Source organism: Oncorhynchus keta, chromosome 8 (assembly GCF_023373465.1).
Source record: "Oncorhynchus keta strain PuntledgeMale-10-30-2019 chromosome 8, Oket_V2, whole genome shotgun sequence".
NCBI classification, from domain to species: domain Eukaryota; kingdom Metazoa; phylum Chordata; class Actinopteri; order Salmoniformes; family Salmonidae; genus Oncorhynchus; species Oncorhynchus keta.
Genome location: NC_068428.1, coordinates 28,283,679 through 28,302,219, shown reverse-complemented (window position 1 = coordinate 28,302,219; position 18,541 = coordinate 28,283,679). Strand labels below are relative to the sequence as shown.

Sequence of the window (18,541 nt, the reverse complement as noted above, 5' to 3'; positions counted from 1 at the left end):
TGCAGGCTGTTTTTTAATTGTTCGTGCTAGGCCCCTTAGTTCCAGTGAAGGGAAATCTTAATGCTACAGCATACAATGAAATTCTAGACGATTCTGTGCTTCCAACTTTGTGGGAAAAGTTTGGGGAAGGACCTTTCCTGTTTCAGCATGACAATGCCCCTGTGCACAAAGTGAGGTCCACAGAAATTGTTTGTTGAGATCGGTGTGGAAGAACTTGACTGGCCTGCACAGAGCCCTGACCTCAACTCCATCAAAGACGTTTAGGATGAATTGGAATGTCACCTGTGCGCCAGGCCTCATCGCCCAACATCACTGCTTGACCTCACTAATGCTTTTGTGGCTGAATGGAAGCAATTTTTCAATATCTAGTGGAAAGCTTTCCCAGGAGATTGGAGGCTGTTATACCAACAAAGGGAGGACCAACTCCATGTTAATACTCATGATTTTTGGAATAAGATGTTCGACGAGAAGGTGTCCACATACTTTTGGTCAAGTAATGTATTATGCTTCCAAGAACTTGTTTTACTCTATGATCAGAAATGTCTGGGCTTTAATGGATTCATTTTTCAGATGGGAGTTGTAGTTTAACTACGCATAAGGGTAACGCTTTTTGCCGAGATGGAAACTCAGTCCCATGATTCTCTTGGCTACTACTGCAAGGACACGCCTACGCTAAATAAAACCATCGACGGTAATCCTTCATTACAAGAACTTGATGCGGGTACTCTCTGACTGTTAGCTAGCTAGTATTTGCACTGTTATAATCAGAACATGGACAACTCGGGGAAAGAGAAGGAAGCGATTCAGCTTATGGCTGACGCTGACAAGAAAGTGAAAACTTCTGGCTCATTCTTGGGAGGCATGTTTGGGTAAGAACGATGTCAATAGGGCTACCGTTAGCTAGCGCATCATCAGTAAGCATGCTAATATCTTGCTAAATCAAACTCTCTGGGTATTATTTGTAGCTACCGTTAGAGGTTAATCATTGGCACCAGGCCATGTAGCTATATCATGTTATTAAATGTACATACCTCAGTCTAAGTATGCCGTAATAAATACATCATCAAAATAACGAGCTAGTAGCTAGCTACATCATCATTAAGTCTGAGTTAAACCAGTTGGCTAGCTAGCAATACCATTGAGCCTTCTAATTAGCAAACTACCTATTTAAAACGACCTATCGAGTCAGCTAATCTAAGCCTTGAAATATGCAGTCAACGGCACTCTGTCGAATTTGGGCAGTGGCTCAGATGTTAACTAGCTACCTATGCATCTTTTGGATGATTTGTGCACATCATATAAAGGTAGCTACTGACACTGTCTACCACAAACCAGATAAATGAATCCCTTTTCAAGTGTATGTAAACAACCTAGCAGCCGGTCACGCCTCTTGGGCCTGTGCAATGAAAGCTAGCTAAAAACGGCTATGGCCCATACATTTTAATTGTTCTAATTGCATTTAACGCCTACTTACAATAAATAAAATATAGGGTCATTTTGATTACAGCACATCAATTCGGTCTTGTTTTTTCTCCAACCCTTTCTGAGTGTATATCTATAAGTGTAATCCTATATGCCACCTTTGTGTGACATATTTATAAATGCATTTGCCAGTAATTTATTCCAATAGAGGAGTAGGATAGGAGTAGATGTCTGCCAATTCTAAGGCAACTGCAATGCAGGCCAGTCAGGTTAGTCTCTGGTGCATATAGCCAACCAGACTTGGGAGGATCCCCAATTTAGTAGCCTGTCTGTACCGTACAATATTAGTGAACAGAAGAATACTGTTGTGTACTTACACTAAGACTTACTGCATTCCGTTCCTGGAAGACATATAATTGTCTTCTTAATTAAATGAAATGGCTCTCAAATGTACCCCCTAAGGGGGAAAGCAATGTAATGGTAGAGGTCTAAATCTAACACATTTTACTCACCCTCATTAGAGAGAACCTCCCTATATGTCTGGCCTCAGGGCATAGTCTTTCTACTGTACAATATTGGTGGAAAACCATGAACATGCTGTGATGACAATCGTATCAGTTTAAGGTATATCCATTTAGCATCAGTAATGCCTCGTTGCTGTGTAGATTGTCAGGAGAGTGTTTAATTTGGTATGATCAATGACTGAATGTAATTGAACACTCTTTTTGACTGCAACTAGGCCATGTAGCTAGAGATCTAATCGACAGGAACAGCTGTCCAACTTGCAGCATACCAGACATCAAATAAGGATGTCTGGTATGCTGCATCAAATAAGGATGTCTGGTATGCTGCATCAAATAAGGATGTCTGGTATGCTGCATCAAATAAGGATGTCTGGTATGCTGCATCAAATAAGGATGTCTGGTATGCTGCATCAAATAAGGATGTCTGGTATGCTGCATCAAATAAGGATGTCTGGTATGCTGCATCAAATAAGGATGTCTGGTATGCTGCATCAAATAAGGATGGACACAGGGTAGGGCGTAGCCGGACACAGGGTAGGGCGTAGCCGGACACAGGGTAGGGCGTAGCCGGACACAATGTGTTCTATCTATGTGAGTGATTGAGCAGGATTCAAGTCAGATTGGGGACATTGATTTGAGTAGGCTGGTTAGCGTATCAGTGACCTGTGGTGTGGACAGTGATTTCTGTTTTGATCAGGCTAAAGAGAGTGTGAGATGGGACTATGTTGCTTTAAGTCTAACAAATGACCCACAACATATCTACTCCACTCTATCCTCAGGGTGCCTGTATGACGACGACAATGGCTGTGTTCAAGAGCATCAAAACCGTGATGTATAATGGATAAATTGAGACTGGCTGACTGATCCACAAATAATATTGAGTAGTTATTTATGATGAAAGGTGATTTGTAGATTAAAAGTCGTTAGCAATGTCAAACGCACGCAATGATGTCATCCTGGTCAGAGCATAATTTGTCTACAGCTGGAGGAAACTCATAGGGAGTCAGGTCTGGTAGTAGATCCAAGAGAAATCTATCAGCACTGTCCAACATGGTCAGCTGACTGATGTCTTCGCTCTATGCAGCATAAGAGCCTGGTCAATAGAAAGTGCTTGGTTGATGAAAGCACTGCACTGCATTTTCAGATATTTTCCACCACATTGTGTCGGTCTGTTAATCCTATGTATTTTTCTCTCTCCAGCGGACCTCATAAAGTGGAGGAGGCGTGTGAAATGTACTGCAGAGCAGCCAACATGTTCAAGATGGCCAAGAACTGGAACGGTACACTTCTGTCTGCACTATTTCACACTAAACACGGTTGACCTTGATGGAATGATTTGCCCATTAGTTATTGCATATTGTGTCAGAGCCGAGGTGTGTGTGCATCTTTGACGAGGGGTTTAATTAAAATTGAAATGTTATTTAAACGCTGTCAGTTTAGGAAGACTCGGTTGTCCCTTTTCAAGTTGACTCTATAGATAGGCTAGATGTCTGTAATTTCCAGTAGCCTACACACATGAAAGACCGTGGCAATGTGCTGCCCTCTGTGTGGTGGCAGGGAATCATTACAACTGTAGTAGAGCAGCGCTATTCTTGGAGGGCTTCGAGGAACACTATTCTTGGAGGGCTTCGAGGAACACTATTCTTGGAGGGCCCATTGAATTTGCTTCATGTCACTTGTGTGTGTCACTCCATCTCCCCAGCTGCTGGTAATGCGTTCTGCCAGGCCGCCCGGATCCACATGCAGCTCCAGAACAAACACGACTCGGCCACCAGCTTCATCGATGCAGGAAACGCCTTCAAAAAGTCTGACCCCAACGGTGAGACACACAACCAACCAATCAATCAATGTGGTCAGCAAGCAGGATAACATGATAACATGCATACAGTACATGCAGAAGAAAGTCAAAATGATCAGTAATTAACATGCACCACACAATCAGTCACTTGACTGCAGTAATTCTCCCCAAACGGCCTGCTTTAACTTTAATTTTCTACATTTGTCCCTTATGAAAGCAGCAAGAACATGTAGTGAATCTGTTGTTGGGTTTTAATTTCTCAGGGCTAATAGAAGTCAGTGGTATGAGTCAATCAGATACATCCACAGGCAGCAGTGGGAGTTGAGGCTCTAGAGCTGTAACTGGAGCAGACTGGGTTCCAGTTACAGTCTACAGTGACAATTCCAGTCATTTCTTAGTGACTCGTGATATGTCCCTGTCTCTGGTAGTGTGTCAGAAATCAGGCCACCCAGTATAGGTTGTCTGTTTGTATCTGACTTGGGCCAATCATAATCTGCCCCAGGGTTAGATCAGAGGAGATAGAGCCCTGCTATGTTGCAAACCAATTGTACTTGAGTACCATACAATAAATATGTATTGAATGGAGTAGAATTGAGAAGCTCTCCAGTGCTCCCTCTCCACCTTTGGTATGATTAATACTGTAGAGCCGTGGGGCTCACCCACCAGCAGTGGTGGCGATGGAATTCTAGCCTAGCGTATATCCTCCTAGCTAGATTCGATACATAGCCAGATGCAAGGAGAAATTATTGAATGTTATATAACCTTGAACTAACCCTGGAGTACAATACAATGAATATTATATAAGATTTATAACATTTTCAGATACTCTGGTTTAGGTTATGTGAGCAGAGTTGAACGGTCAGAAGTCCTTTCCAACCGTTCCGCTGAAAAACGCTCCTCGCTCACAGGAAGAAACATAACCTCCCACTCAATTCTCTCCATTCATTAACATTACAATGTAACCAACACCCATCAATTTGTGACTACTTAGACCTACCATTTGGTTTTGAAGTATAGAAACCAAAATATATGATTTGAATGAAAAGTATTATTATAAACATGAAAAGGGGAATGTGAGAAGCCCTCATCATTTCAAATGGGCTACATGTCATATTAAACAGCACATAAACACTCTAAATAGGTCAGGAGCCAGACAGCCTAAAATTATTTAGGCTATATTATTCAAATTATTTCAAGTCTATAGCCTACAAAAAAATACATTGTGAAGCATTTGCGAGTGTGACACACTAGGCTGGTAGGGACTCTGGGACATTAAGCACTCTGCATTTAAACAGCATTTTGCATTTGTCTATAAATTGCGCATATAGGCTGTGACTTGGAATTAAATACAAATTAAACAACAAATGCCTTATTAGGCTCAGTCTACCTTGCCTTTGGCCAATCTGGTGTTTCTAAAGATGAATTCAATCTGGCTTCAGGCACATGCAATGGTGTCTGGAGAGCAGCAGAGAATATCCTCTCCACACTTGCAGAGCCACTGGGTGTGCTAAACACCCTTTTGCCAGGCTGGACAGGGATGCAGAGTTTTTTTATTTTTTTCTATAGGTAGGTCTTTAGGCAAAGTAACCCAATCAAAATGGAAAGCTCCTTGAAAGAGGTAATATGTCAGGCCTATTGGGCCAAAATTAATGATGGTCTATTGTATAGATAATAGAACAAAAATGAAAACTTTTAAGAGATCTGATTATTTTTGTTTTTATAAATATTTTGCTACAATGATACACTTAGTTATCTACCCACCTTGTTCCTTTCTGTTAGCATGAGCATGTAGTAAATACAACATCATGTTTTCAGGATATGTGTTTTCAGATTCCACAATGTTTCTTTAGTGTTGACACATCACCACACTCCCTCTCTTGCTGTTGGTCCTCATCTTTGTAAGTCACCTTGATTTAGCACCTGTGTTTTATCAGTTTCTATGGAAAATATTTTGAACTCCATGACGGTAACTAAAGCAAGGGGCTATTGCAGCACACAAGTAGACTACAAATGCATGCTGGGCCGGGCATGCCCTGAGCTCGTGAAGTGAGCACTACTGGAGCGAATTCAGAACGGGAGAGAAGGCTGACGCCTCAGCCTTTGGCAATCTTGCGCCGTGCTCCAGTCAAATTGAGCATGCTCTGCACCTCGCTCTGCTCACATACTCTGACCTAAACTAAGAAAGGGAAATGGGAGCTCAGAGGTGACAAAATAATCGTAATGCAAATTAATTTATTGTGCTTTCCCTTTTTTCCAGAACTCTCCTTTTGGATGTGAACATTTTGACTGTTGTAATATGTATCTAACCTGCTCTATCTGATACTTTCTCTACCAGTCTAACTCTGCCCTCTTCCTTTAATGCTGCCAATAGAGGCTATCAAGTGCTTAAACGCAGCCGTTGATATATACACAGACATGGTAAGACAGACGCTCAGAGACTGGGACATGCTTGGCCAGAACCAGACAATGCATTGTCATCACAGATTATTTTCTTGTTAGGAATGATCTTTTTAGCCGTAGTTGTAAAACTGTTCTGATAATGCTGGTTCTCCTCTTCACTTCCAATGCTATTCTCTCACTAGCACCCTGCCTATAGTGTAGCCTAGTCCCCTTGAGGATGCTCCTCTCTCTGTTTCAAGAGGGCAATGTATTGTATCATTAGTACGGTGTGGACACTCGAAGTCTGAAGGCCATTTCAACTGAAACATTTGTATTGTGATGCAGGTTAAGTTTAAGGACTTGGCTATCTGTCTGTATACTTACAGCTGTATTTATGACTGGAGTGGCTCTTCTCCATAACGTCATTTAGTGATGATTTCACGCCTCTGTCCACTTAGTAATGATCAGGACCCAGAGTATTTCCTTGTCTGGCCACATTAGTAAGGTAAAACTCCCAGCTCCAGTATTAATTCCTGTCCTGTGTTTTGCTCATCCAGGGAAGGTTCACCATCGCAGCCAAACACCACATCACCATCGCAGAGATCTACGAGTCAGAACTGGTGGATATAGAGAAGGTATGTTTTAATGTTGTATATGGACTAATAAGGTGCTCATCTGTGTATAGCAAGAGTAAAATACACTATTTGGAATAGTTGACCAGTTTAATTTCCTTATTGGTGATTTAAAAAAAGTGTACATTACAAATAAAATTCCTTTGCAATTTCTGGATTTTTCCACCAACTGTTTTGGTTTCCCATCCCCCTGGTCCTGTTCTAGGCCATCGCCCACTATGAGCAGGCAGCAGACTACTACAAAGGAGAGGAGTCCAACAGTTCTGCCAACAAGTGTCTGCTGAAGGTGGGGGCCTACGCCGCTCAGTTAGAACAATACGCCAAGGCCATCGAGATCTACGAACAGGTGTGTCCCACCTCTGCATGCATTCTTGTGCATGTGTGAACACAAACTGATTTGTATATTAGTGGTTTCCCAATTTAAATTGATGAACACAGTGAATCAACAGTCTGTGTGTCTCTCTCCAGGTGGGATCCAGCACCATGGATAACCCCCTGCTGAAATACAGCGCCAAAGAGTACTTCTTCAAAGCTTCTCTGTGTCACTTCATCGTGGATGAACTCAACGCTAAGGTCAGTTGGCAATTAGCAGCATCATGTCCACTACACCAGAGGGTTCAGTCCTTTTCTCATTAAATGAAGCAGTAATCTGACTGCTCATTAATTTCTGCAGCTTGCTGTGGAGAAGTACGAGGAGATGTTCCCAGCTTTTTCCGACTCAAGAGAGTGCAAACTGTTGAAGGTAGGTTGGTGACTCCACCGAAAGCCTTCTATTTGTTAATTGGATCCCTTTTGTCAGGGATCATCAACTTGATTCAGCTGTGCGCAGATCGTTTTTTTCTTAAACAGATGGTCAGGGGGTCAGATAATTGACTAAAACATCATTTCAAACCATGCTTACAGTAGTATATGGTCACATACAGTACCAGTCAAACATTTGGACACCTTTCTCATTCCAGGGTGTTTCTTTATTTTTTTTACTATTCTTCAATGTAGCCACCCTTTGCCTTCATGACAGCTTTGCACACTTGACATTCTCTCAACCAGCTTCATGCATTTCAATTAACAGGTGTGCCTTAAGTTAATTTGTGTAATTTATTTGTGTAATTTATTTTCTTTTGAGCCAATCAGTTGTGTTGTGACAAGGTAGGGGTGGTATACAGAAGATGGTCCTATTTGGTAAAAGACCAAGTCCATATTATGGCAAAAACAGCTCAAATAAGCAAAGTGAAACAATAGTCCATCATTACTTTGAGACATGAAGGTCAGTCAATATGGAAAATTAAGAACTGTGAAAGTTTCTTCAAGTGCTGTTTCAAAAATTATCAAACGCTATGATGAAACTGGCTCTCGTGAGGACCGTCACAGGAAAGGAAGAACCAGAGTTGCCTCTGCTGCAGAGGATAGGTTCATTAGTTCCCAGCCTCATAAATTGCAGCCCAAAAAAATGCTTCACAGAGTTCAAGTAACAGACATCTCAACATCAACTGTTCAGAGGAGACTGCATGAATCAGGCCTTCATGGTTGAATTGCTGAAAAGAAACTACTACTAAAGGACACCAATAATAAGAAGACTTGCTTGGGCCAAGAAATACGAGCAATTGACTGGTGGAAATATGTCCTTTTGGTCTGATGAGTCCAAATTTGAGATTTTTGGTTCCAACCGCTGTGTCTTTGTGAGACTCAGAGTAGGTGAACAAATTATCTCCACATGTGTGGTTCCCACCATGAAGCATGGAGGTGTGGGGGTGATTTGCTGGTGACATTGTCAGTGATTTATTTAGAATTCAAGGCACACTTAACCAGCATGGCTACCACCTCTTTCTGCAGCGATACTCCATCCCCTCTGGTTTGCGCTTAGTGGGACTATCATTTGTTTTTCAACAGGACAATGACCCAACACCCCTCCAGGCTGTGTAAGGGCTATTTGACCAAGAAGGAGAGTGGTGCATCAGATGACCTGGCCTCCACAATCACCCAACCTCACGGCAATTGAGATGGTTTGCTACGAGTTGGACGGCAGAGTGAAGGAAAAGCAGCCAACAAGTGCTCAGCATGTGGGAACTCCTTCAAGACTGTTGGAAAAACATTCCAGATGAAGCTGGTTGAGAGAATGCCAAGTGTGTGCAAAACTGTCAAGGCAAAGGGTGGCTACTTTGAAGAATCTCAAATATTAAATATATTTTGATTAAACTTTATTTTTGGCTACTGCATGATTCCGTGTGTTATTTCAGTTATTCTACAATGTTGAAAATGGTAACATTTCAAGAAAAACCCTTGAATGTGTAGGTGTCCAAACTTTTGACTGGTACTGTATGCCTCAATATGCCTGGGAATACTTTGGAACAGATTTCTGATTTGCTGGTGTTTTGACAGTCTTATGTCCAACAAGACATAATAACTTTGGGGCCAAATAAACTTACCTGTGGGCTTCCAGTTGAGTAGCACTGCATTATGGTGTTGGTCAGGTTAATGGATTGAAGTCACAGTATAATAGATCGCAACGCACTTGCATAGTATGACATGTGTCATCCACTACCAATGTGTGCCTCTGATGCATGGCAGCCATTTTGTGGAAGCCACCTGACAACCTTAAATCACTGTTTTACAGAAACTCCTGGATGCTCATGAGGAACAGAACTGTGAAGCTTTCACTGAAGCAGTAAGTCTTCATTTTGGATTGATTCACCAGGCTAGCTCCTTTTGTCATTGCTTATAATTGAATTAGTGAAAGTCAGGTATTCAATACATGTCTTTCATGATTAGTCATTCAATATGTAATTATTTAATGGAGGGGGGGATGGAATTCTTTGTTTGAACAGGTTCTTAGACTTCATCTTATTCCCTCCTTCAGATTAAAGAGTTTGATTCCATCTCTCGTCTGGACCAATGGCAGACTACCATGCTGCTGCGCATCAAGAAGACCATCCAGGGGGATGAGGGGGACCTGAAGTGAGACTACACTGGGGGAACACATCACCACAGGGGCACACATCATGGCATGCCACCCCTCTCCATTACCCCCCTCTCTTACACTCACATTGTTTTTGTGCAATGTCGAGGTTCTTATAGTTACAGTATGAGTTAACTTAAGCTGCAATGTGTAGGCCTATAGAGAATCTGTAGAAGAGTATGTGTACCCTGTTTATTCCAAATGGTATGTTGAATTCTATTATATGAAGGTATCAGTTGCTCTCGTATTAATATTGCCAAACCCTAGTTAGGATGTGGATCTACAGTCGTACCTCTTCATGGAGGATATTGCCTGTACATTTCCTGTCTAGTGGTGAGTAACCTCAGTAGGGCAGAGAGGTGTTCCACTAATGCATAAACACTGCATGATTTGTACAGTTGTAATTAATTATTCTATAGTTTAGCACGTGACTAATCTAGAAATTAGTATTTAAATATATTTAAAGATGACTTATGATGTTGTAAGCTTTTTTCCATTCTTTCCTTGGTTTCCAACTTGAAAATGTCTTAAAGGGATTTAGAAAGGAAATGTCCATTACTTCCAATATCATAAACGGTTGTTGTAAACTAAAGAATTCGAGCCTGAGTGATGACAATGAATTTGTTTCATATCCAAAACAGCCAGGAAAAATGTCAGCCTGCATATCAAGCTTCTTTCAGGTGGAATAGTGCCCTTTTTTATTTGGTCTGAGAATGGACAGTAATAAAGATATCTATAATTCTCTGATAAGGCTCAGTACTGATATTGCTTTTTGTCAAACAGAAAAAGGAAAATCCATCGAAGACTTCACTCCACACAGTTTGAATATGATGTGTACAGTGCCAGTCAAGTTTGGACACAATATTTATACAATATTTTCTACATTGTAGAATAGTGAAGCCATCAAAACTATGAAATAACACAACCATGTAACAACCAAAAAAGTGTTAAACAAGTCAAAATATTTTTTATTTGAAATTATTTAAAGTAGCCAGCCTTTTGCCTTGACAGCTTTGCACACTCTTGGCATTCTCTCAACCAGCTTCACGAGGAATGTTTTTCCAATAGACTTGAAGGAGTTCCCACATGCTGAGGTGATTGTCCTTCACTCTGCGGTCCAACTCATCCCAAACCATATCAATTGGGTTGAGGTTGAGTGATTGTGGAGGCCAGGTCATCTGATGCAGCACTCCATCAGTCTCCTCCTTTGTCAAATAGCCCTTACACAGCCTGGAGGTGTGTTGGATCATTGACCTGTTGGAAAAACAAATTATAGTCACACTAAGCGCAAACCAGTTGGGATGGCATATCGCTGCAGAATGCTGTGGTAGCCATATTGGTTAAGTGTGCCTTGAATTCGAAATAAATCAGTCATCAGCATAGCCCCCCCCACACCATCACACCTCAAAATCAAATAAAATGTTATTTGTCACATACACATGGTTAGCAGATGTTAATGCGAGTGTAGCGAAATGCTTGTGCTTCTAGTTCCCACAATGCAGTAATAACCAAATTCCAAAACTACTACCTTTACACTTGTGTGTGTATAAGGGATAAAGAATATGTACATAAAGATATATGAATGAATGATGGTACAGAGCGGCATAGGCAAGATGCAGTAGATGGTATCGTGTACAGTATATACATATGAGATGAGTATGTAAACAAAGTGGCATAGTTTAAAGTGGCTAGTGATATATTACATAAAGATGCAGTAGATGATATAGAGTACAGTATATACGTATACATATGAGATAAATAATGTAGGATATGTAAACATATTAAGTAGCATTGTTTAAAGTGGCTAGTGATATATAGAGGACACGGAGAAGGGGACAGAGACAGTGGATCCATCCAGAGAGATGACACCGGCCCCGTCTGTGGTGACAATGCGTAGGTGGGTCCCTGCCGGCATCCCTGTCTGTATGACCGTGAACCCACCCAGGGTGGTGTGGCTGACCAGGGTGATGGTCCCTGGGTTGCCCCACTTGGCTGAAAGGGTGAAAGGCTCACCATGTACCAACATGGCCCCCTCCTGGGGCCTACCTCCAACTCCACTCTCCCCCTCCACCTCAACGCTGTCTTAGAGCTCAGTGCCCTGTTACACACAAGACCGGTGTGCCGCACTCCGCCTCCCGAATGCACCTAGCAGTAGAGAAGAGTAGATATTTATTGTCTCAATAAATGATTAGACTTGCAGCAAATAGAAACTGAATAGGAAATACCATGTTCATATACAGTGCCTTGCGAAAGTATTCGGCCCCCTTTAACTTTGCGACCTTTTGCCACATTTCAGGCTTCAAACATAAAGATATAAAACTGTATTTTTTTGTGAAGAATCAACAAGTGGGACACAATCATGAAGTGGAACAACATTTATTGGATATTTCAAACTTTTTTAACAAATCAAAAACTGAAAAATTGGGCGTGCAAAATTATTCAGCCCCCTTAAGTTAATACTTTGGAGTGCCACCTTTTGCTGCGATTACAGCTGTAAGTCACTTGGGGTATGTCTCTATCAGTTTTGCACATCGAGAGACTGACATTTTTTCCCATTCCTCCTTGCAAAACAGCTCGAGCTCAGTGAGGTTGGATGGAGAGCATTTGTGAACAGCAGTTTTCAGTTCTTTCTACAGATTCTAGATTGGATTCAGGTCTGGACTTTGACTTGGCCATTCTAACACCTGGATATGTTTATTTTTGAACCATTCCATTGTAGATTTTGCTTTATGTTTTGGATCATTGTCTTGTTGGAAGACAAATCTCCGTCCCAGTCTCAGGTCTTTTGCAGACTCCATCAGGTTTTCTTCCAGAATGGTCCTGTATTTGGCTCCATCCATCTTCCCATCAATTTTAACCATCTTCCCTGTCCCTGCTGAAGAAAAGCAGGCCCAAACCATGATGCTGCCACCACCATGTTTGACAGTGGGGATGGTGTGTTCAGGGTGATGAGCTGTGTTGCTTTTACGTCAAACATAACGTTTTGCATTGTTGCCAAAAAGTTCAATTTTGGTTTCATCTGACCAGAGCACCTTCTTCCACATGTTTGGTGTGTCTCCCAGGTGGCTTGTGGCAAACTTTAAATGACACTTTTTATGGATATCTTTAAGAAATGGCTTTCTTCTTGCCACTCTTCCATAAAGGCCAGATTTGTGCAATATACGACTGATTGTTGTCCTATGGACAGAGTCTCCCACCTCAGCTGTAGATCTCTGCAGTTCATCCAGAGTGATCATGGGCCTCTTGGCTGCATCTCTGATCAGTCTTCTCCTTGTATGAGCTGAAAGTTTAGAGGGACGGCCAGGTCTTGGTAGATTTGCAGTGGTCTGATACTCCTTCCATTTCAATATTATCGCTTGCTATTATCGCTTGCACAGTGCTCCTTGGGATGTTTAAAGCTTGGGAAATCTTTTTGTATCCAAATCCGGCTTTAAACTTCTTCACAACAGTATCTCGGACCTGCCTGGTGTGTTCCTTGTTCTTCATGATGCTCTCTGCGCTTTTAACGGACCTCTGAGACTATCACAGTGCAGGTGCATTTATACGGAGACTTGATTACACACAGGTGGATTGTATTTATCATCATTAGTCATTTAGGTCAACATTGGATCATTCAGAGATCCTCACTGAACTTCTGGAGAGAGTTTGCTGCACTGAAAGTAAAGGGGCTGAATAATTTTGCACGCCCAATTTTTCCGTTTTTGATTTGTTAAAAAAGTTTGAAATATCCAATAAATGTCGTTCCACTTCATGATTGTGTCCCACTTGTTGATTCTTCACAAAAAAATACAGTTTTATATCTTTATGTTTGAAGCCTGAAATGTGGCAAAAGGTTGCAAAGTTCAAGGGGGCCGAATACTTTCGCAAGGCACTGTATTGTAGTTTATTTGGTTTAGCCATTTACAGCTCTAGTTAAAAGTAATGCACTAGGGAAACAGGACGTCAATCCAAAGAATCCTACATAAAAGTGCTACAAAAGCAATCCCAAATGCCCCGACTGAGACCAGTCCTAACCTGTCGTTGGAGGCGCGTCATGTCCTTCATGCGTTTGAAAGTCTTGGTGCAGACGTCGCAGGGGTACACTCTCGTCACTGTGGACGTGTCTCTGATGGATCCTCGGGTTTCAAAGGTTGGCAAAAATCTGCTGGCAGGTGTCATAACGGTATGTCACCTCCCCCTGCACACCGTGGCTCGTCCTGGTGGTCATGGTAACAATGGAGGAGTGGTTATTAGAGATGTGATCAGAACAACAATGAAAATAGTTGAGATTTTAGGTTTTCTAAGTGCTTTACATTTGACAGTACATTGGGCTCCCCTCATTTGCAAACCCAACAATCCTTCCAACAAACGTGTAACTAATGTGTAATGTCCAACTCCACCTACTTGATGTGCTTTAGGTATCTATTCTCATAGTGGAAGGTCTGTTGACACTTGTCACACTTGTTTTGGTTGTCAGCATGTCTAGATGATCTGGTGAGGGTAACTTCCTCACCCATCGCTTCCTTCCTGGGGAAGAAAAGTGAGTCATCAGGACAATCCTCGGGTATATCTCCTTCCACATCATCGAAGTCTGTTGACCTCAGCCCCGCCCCCTCTTTTTCAGGCAGCAGCTCTGGAAGGGCCTCTCCTGCCTCCCTTCTGTGTAATAACAATAATCACCACAATCAATTGGATTTATACAGCACTTTTTCAAAATGCTTCACACATCTCAAAGCATGTCACCATAGCAACTACCTCTGTATTCGCAGTGTTCTCCTCTTGACCGGCTGTCTTGGTCTGAGTGTTGTCAGGCAGATCCTCCCGTCTGCGTCTTGGTCTGGTCCTCCATCTTCCTCATGTACTTCTTCTTAGGAATGTCAATGAAGACTCTGCGGCCTGCCAGCCTGTTACTTCTCCTCCCAGAGATCTCAGCATCTTCATTCACCTCTGATTTCTCCTCCTCGGCTTTGACCGGGACCGTTGCCCTTTTCAACGTCCTCTCTGGTCTTGTTGGATAGGTCGGCCTCTTGGTGGAGGTTCTTTTGGGAATTTTGTTTACTCCGACCCCCAGCACCCCCTCCTCTACATTATCCAAATCAGCCTGTCAATGTCTTGTGACATGGATGATTTAGCCTCGTGAGGACTCGAGCTGCCTTCATCGAGAACCGAGCTGCAAGCCTCCAAAAGGCTTTTACACTCGAACAGTGTCGCCACTTCACACGCCAATCTTGTCTTCAGCAAACTTTTCATCCACCTCCAGTTTGCCCGTGTATATATATTCCAAGAACCAGGTATAATCAGTGTTTCGGACGTTCCCCAGGAATAGTTTCTTAGGTGGGTCCGGGGCCAGTAGGATGTTCTTGAAGTAGCCGCTGGAGGCAGCTCGTACCACCTGGTGAGCCTCAAATTCCTCCAGCCCACCTGGACTGTGACATCACACAGGTGGCTGTACAGTCTCAGCTGGTGAATTGACTGCAGCATGTCTTCATGGTGGGAGGCTGAGGAGAGCTGGACCACTTGGTCACTCATGTTTCATATTGTCAGTAGTGGAGAAAGTACCCAATTTTCATACTTGAGTAAAAGTAAAGATACCCAAGTAGAAAATGACTCAAAAGAAAGTGAAAGTTTCACTGTAAAATACTACAAGTAAGCCTCTAAAATTGTTTGATTTTAAATATACTTAACTATCAAAAGTAAATGCAATTGTGAAAATATACTTAAGTATCAAAAGTAAAAGCATAAATGATTTTAAATTGCTCAAATGTTCATGTTTTTTTTTTATTTACAGCCAGGGGCACACTCCAACACTCAGACATCATTTTAAAAGAAGCACGTGTGTTTAGTGAGTCGCCAGATTAGAGGCAATTGGGATGACCAGAGATTTTCTCTGGACCGTTTTCCAGTCCTGATAAACATTCAAAAATATAACTGGTACTTTTTGGTGTCAGTGAAAAATATTGGAGTAAAAAGTTCATTATTTTCTTTTGGAATGTAGTGAAGTAAAAGTTGTCAAAAATGTAAATAGTAAAATTCAGATCCCCCCCCCCCCAAAATTTTTACTTAAGTACTTTACACCACTGCATACTGTTGTTAAACAAATGCTACAAGAACATATCAATAATCATGCAACGTAATAGCAATCAACTTCTGGCTGAAGTTAAGTCTTTTTTAAGTCTTTTTTTAAAAATAGTGACCATCATGTAACTTCTCAATTTGTGTGACCATATGAATTATATCTAGATATTAACATAGCTAGTTAGCTATCAAACTATAATGGTTTAGGCCTATGCTTGGGGTTATCTAGTTAGATATATAGTTAGGTGGCTGGTTAGCTGGCTCGCTAGACGGTTGGAAAAAGCTACGTTAGGTAAGATCAGAAACGAGTTTGACAATCAGCTGCTTATTGTTTTCACTGGCGAGCCGTCAAAACATTGTACGCGGAGGAAATGTCATATACTTGTAGCTAGCTAGTTCATTTAATAGCAAACAAATGAGTTAGCAGCAAGCTAAACTAGCTAGCTAGAAAAAAAAGCCACGGCAACAATCTGACTAGTCAAAGGCAGAAAAACGATTGATGGTTGTTTTTCAATAAAGCACTGTATCTTGCAGTGTTTCAATGTTATGATCAGCAAGCAACAGTGAACCATGTGCAACGAACGTGTACGCATCTCAACCAGCTATTTTACCGTGAACTCGGTAAAATGACAGCCCTTCACAGATCCATCGTAACGAAAGTATTTTCTGTCAAATCTGCACCCGATATCGATTACATAAATCATTATTAGACTATAATACAGATCAGGGTGTCTCAATATATTTTCAAATTGAAGACATTTCCTTCGTCATTACGCAGAAGAAAAACAAAACATTTTGAGAAACATGTCTTTTGAATGGCCAGCCTTGAATTCAGAGATTAGAGAATTACACTCCTTTTTTAAAATCAGTATCCACATGGTGGTGCCATTTAATTGTATTTCAATGTTGTGCCATCAGGCCAGAAGACCTGGCCTTGCTACTGCAGAGACTATTGGCCTGTAAGGCAGCTCTTGGATAAGTGCAAACACTGTAGTTAAAGTCTTCTTCAGTCTGGACCTTGATTATTTGAATTCTGGGTGTTAGTGCTGGGCTGGAACAAAAGCCTGCACACCCAGGACTTGAAGTTGGAGATCCCTGGTATTCTCATGTATTAATTTATTGTAAAAGTTGGACATTTTGCCTGAGAGGAGCAATAAAACAGAAGCCTTGATAGTTGATTCAACTTGAACCCCATCCACCTCACAAATCAGCCCCATGTTTTCCAAAATGTAGTCTGTTATTCCAAGGTTGTATGCTAAGCTACTTTAGGAGGAATCACTGGGGGCCTGTTATTGACAGAGGAAATCCATATACCTTACATTTCCCATAATGACTTCTGCAAGCATTCGGCCTCTTCCGGTGTTGGTGAGTCATCCTGCTAGTGCGCTACTAAGGGCAGGATGCTGTGGTTTTCAGCTCTGGCCTGGAGGCTAGCCACCACCTCTGCCTGTCTGCTGTGCCAGGACGCATACACACACACACACAAACACACACACGCACACACACACACACACACAAACACAAACACGTACTCAGACGCACGCAAGTATGCACACACATCGGTTGCATCTCAAAGTATTCCCTATTCCCCATGTAGTGCACTACTTCTGACCAGAGCCCCCCTGTATTCAGCCATGTTTTCTCTGCCACAGGGCGAGACTCCTCCATGCAACCAAAATATCACCGCTGACGTCGAGTGGTACACAAACAACGGGACAAAACATCCACTGTGTGAGAGGAGAAGACAAACCCCCAAACGTTGAAAATACATTTTCTGTTGGGGGTTTTAGAGGACATTCTCATAAACACTCAGTAGCTAAATGGAATTCGGGCAGGGTTTGTCAGCTGAGGTCATGCAAACACTTTGATTTGGAGCAGGTTAGACTGTGTCCCCGTAAGCCCTCTCCATAATTGCCTGGTAGCCTACGTTGAGTCATAATTCAAGCAGATGATGAACTAAAAGGCTGTCGGTGAAGACCAGAACTTTACATGGAGCTGCGCTACTGCCCTCTCTCTCTCTCTCTCTCTCTCTCTCTCTCTCTCTCTCTCTCTCTCTCTCTCTCTCTCTCTCTCTCTCTCTCTCTCTCTCTCTTTTTCTCTCTCTCTCTCTCTCTCTCTCTCTCTCTCTCTCTCTCTCTCACTCACTCACTCACTCACTCACTCACTCACCACCACTCACTCACTCACCACCACTCACTCACTCACTCACTCACCACCACACACACCCTGGGGCTAATGCCAGACCGAGCCGAATGTCCAACTCTGCATTCATTCTGTGTTGACTCTCAATTCTGTCTCATTGAGAAGTGTATCCTGTTTTATGAAATAACTTATTAATGAAGGCTCTTGAATAGCCTACAGTAACACTTTATATATGGAACATAGCGGACTTAAAAATGCTATATTCCGTCTTTGTTTAGCTTGTGGAGATGTGGGGGAGGCTTATAGTTGTTTTTGTGAATTAATCTTTACCCATAATTACAGTATGTAAGCCATGGAACTGGAGCCAGATAGGTCATTGAAAATGCACTGTGTTTCTGTAGCTCTGTCAAGGCTAAGGCCCTGACTCCACGATACGCCTTATAACTGCCAGGATACACACAGGCCATTCCAGATCTGTCACACACATACACACGCACATGCACGGACACATGTACGCACGTACAGACACACACACACACACACACACACACATGCCGTTCTGACCTGTCACTAGTAGCTTCTCTCACCGTCTAACTCTCACTCGATCCTTTTTTCCTTCTTTCTTTAGTGGCTGGGT

The 18,541-nt window shown here is 42.1% G+C and overlaps 1 protein-coding gene and 1 long non-coding RNA gene across 5 annotated transcripts; one reads left to right on the top strand and one right to left on the bottom strand.

The window, feature by feature from the left end:
* The first annotated feature begins 661 nt into the window (after positions 1–661).
* On the top strand, positions 662–10,458 carry LOC118371938 (beta-soluble NSF attachment protein-like). Of its 2 annotated transcripts, XM_035757596.2 has the most exons (10): positions 662–869; positions 3,147–3,226; positions 3,649–3,765; positions 6,116–6,162; positions 6,681–6,758; positions 6,961–7,101; positions 7,224–7,328; positions 7,429–7,497; positions 9,367–9,417; positions 9,610–10,458. In XM_035757596.2, exons 1-10 carry the CDS (start codon positions 772–774, stop codon positions 9,709–9,711), a joined length of 888 nt encoding a protein of 295 aa, XP_035613489.1. In that variant the 5' UTR covers positions 662–771; the 3' UTR covers positions 9,712–10,458. The 2 variants fall into 2 exon arrangements, with proteins under 2 accessions (XP_035613489.1, XP_035613490.1); XM_035757597.2 differs by lacking the exon at positions 6,116–6,162 and having other exon boundaries at positions 802–869.
* Positions 10,459–10,650: 192 nt separating this feature from the next.
* Positions 10,651–17,332, bottom strand: LOC118371943 (uncharacterized). Of its 3 annotated transcripts, none has more exons than XR_004823116.2 (5): positions 17,082–17,332; positions 14,092–14,214; positions 13,723–13,904; positions 11,722–11,853; positions 10,651–10,962 (listed from the first exon to the last, which is right to left on the bottom strand). It is a non-coding gene; the product is annotated as an uncharacterized LOC118371943 (long non-coding RNA). The 3 variants fall into 3 exon arrangements; XR_004823114.2 differs by lacking the exon at positions 17,082–17,332 and adding an exon at positions 14,443–14,891 and having other exon boundaries at positions 14,092–14,346; XR_004823115.2 differs by lacking the exon at positions 17,082–17,332 and adding an exon at positions 14,443–14,891.
* Between the last annotated feature and the right edge of the window lie 1,209 nt (positions 17,333–18,541).

Coding starts and splice junctions, on each gene's coding strand:
- LOC118371938 (XM_035757596.2), top strand. CDS start 772: ATGGACAACTCGGGGAAAGAGAAGGAAGCGATTCAGCTTATGGCTGAC. Junction 3,766..6,115: donor CAAAAAGTCTGACCCCAACG/GTGAGACACACA, acceptor TGCTGCCAATAG/AGGCTATCAAGTGCTTAAAC. Junction 6,759..6,960: donor AACTGGTGGATATAGAGAAG/GTATGTTTTAAT, acceptor GTCCTGTTCTAG/GCCATCGCCCACTATGAGCA.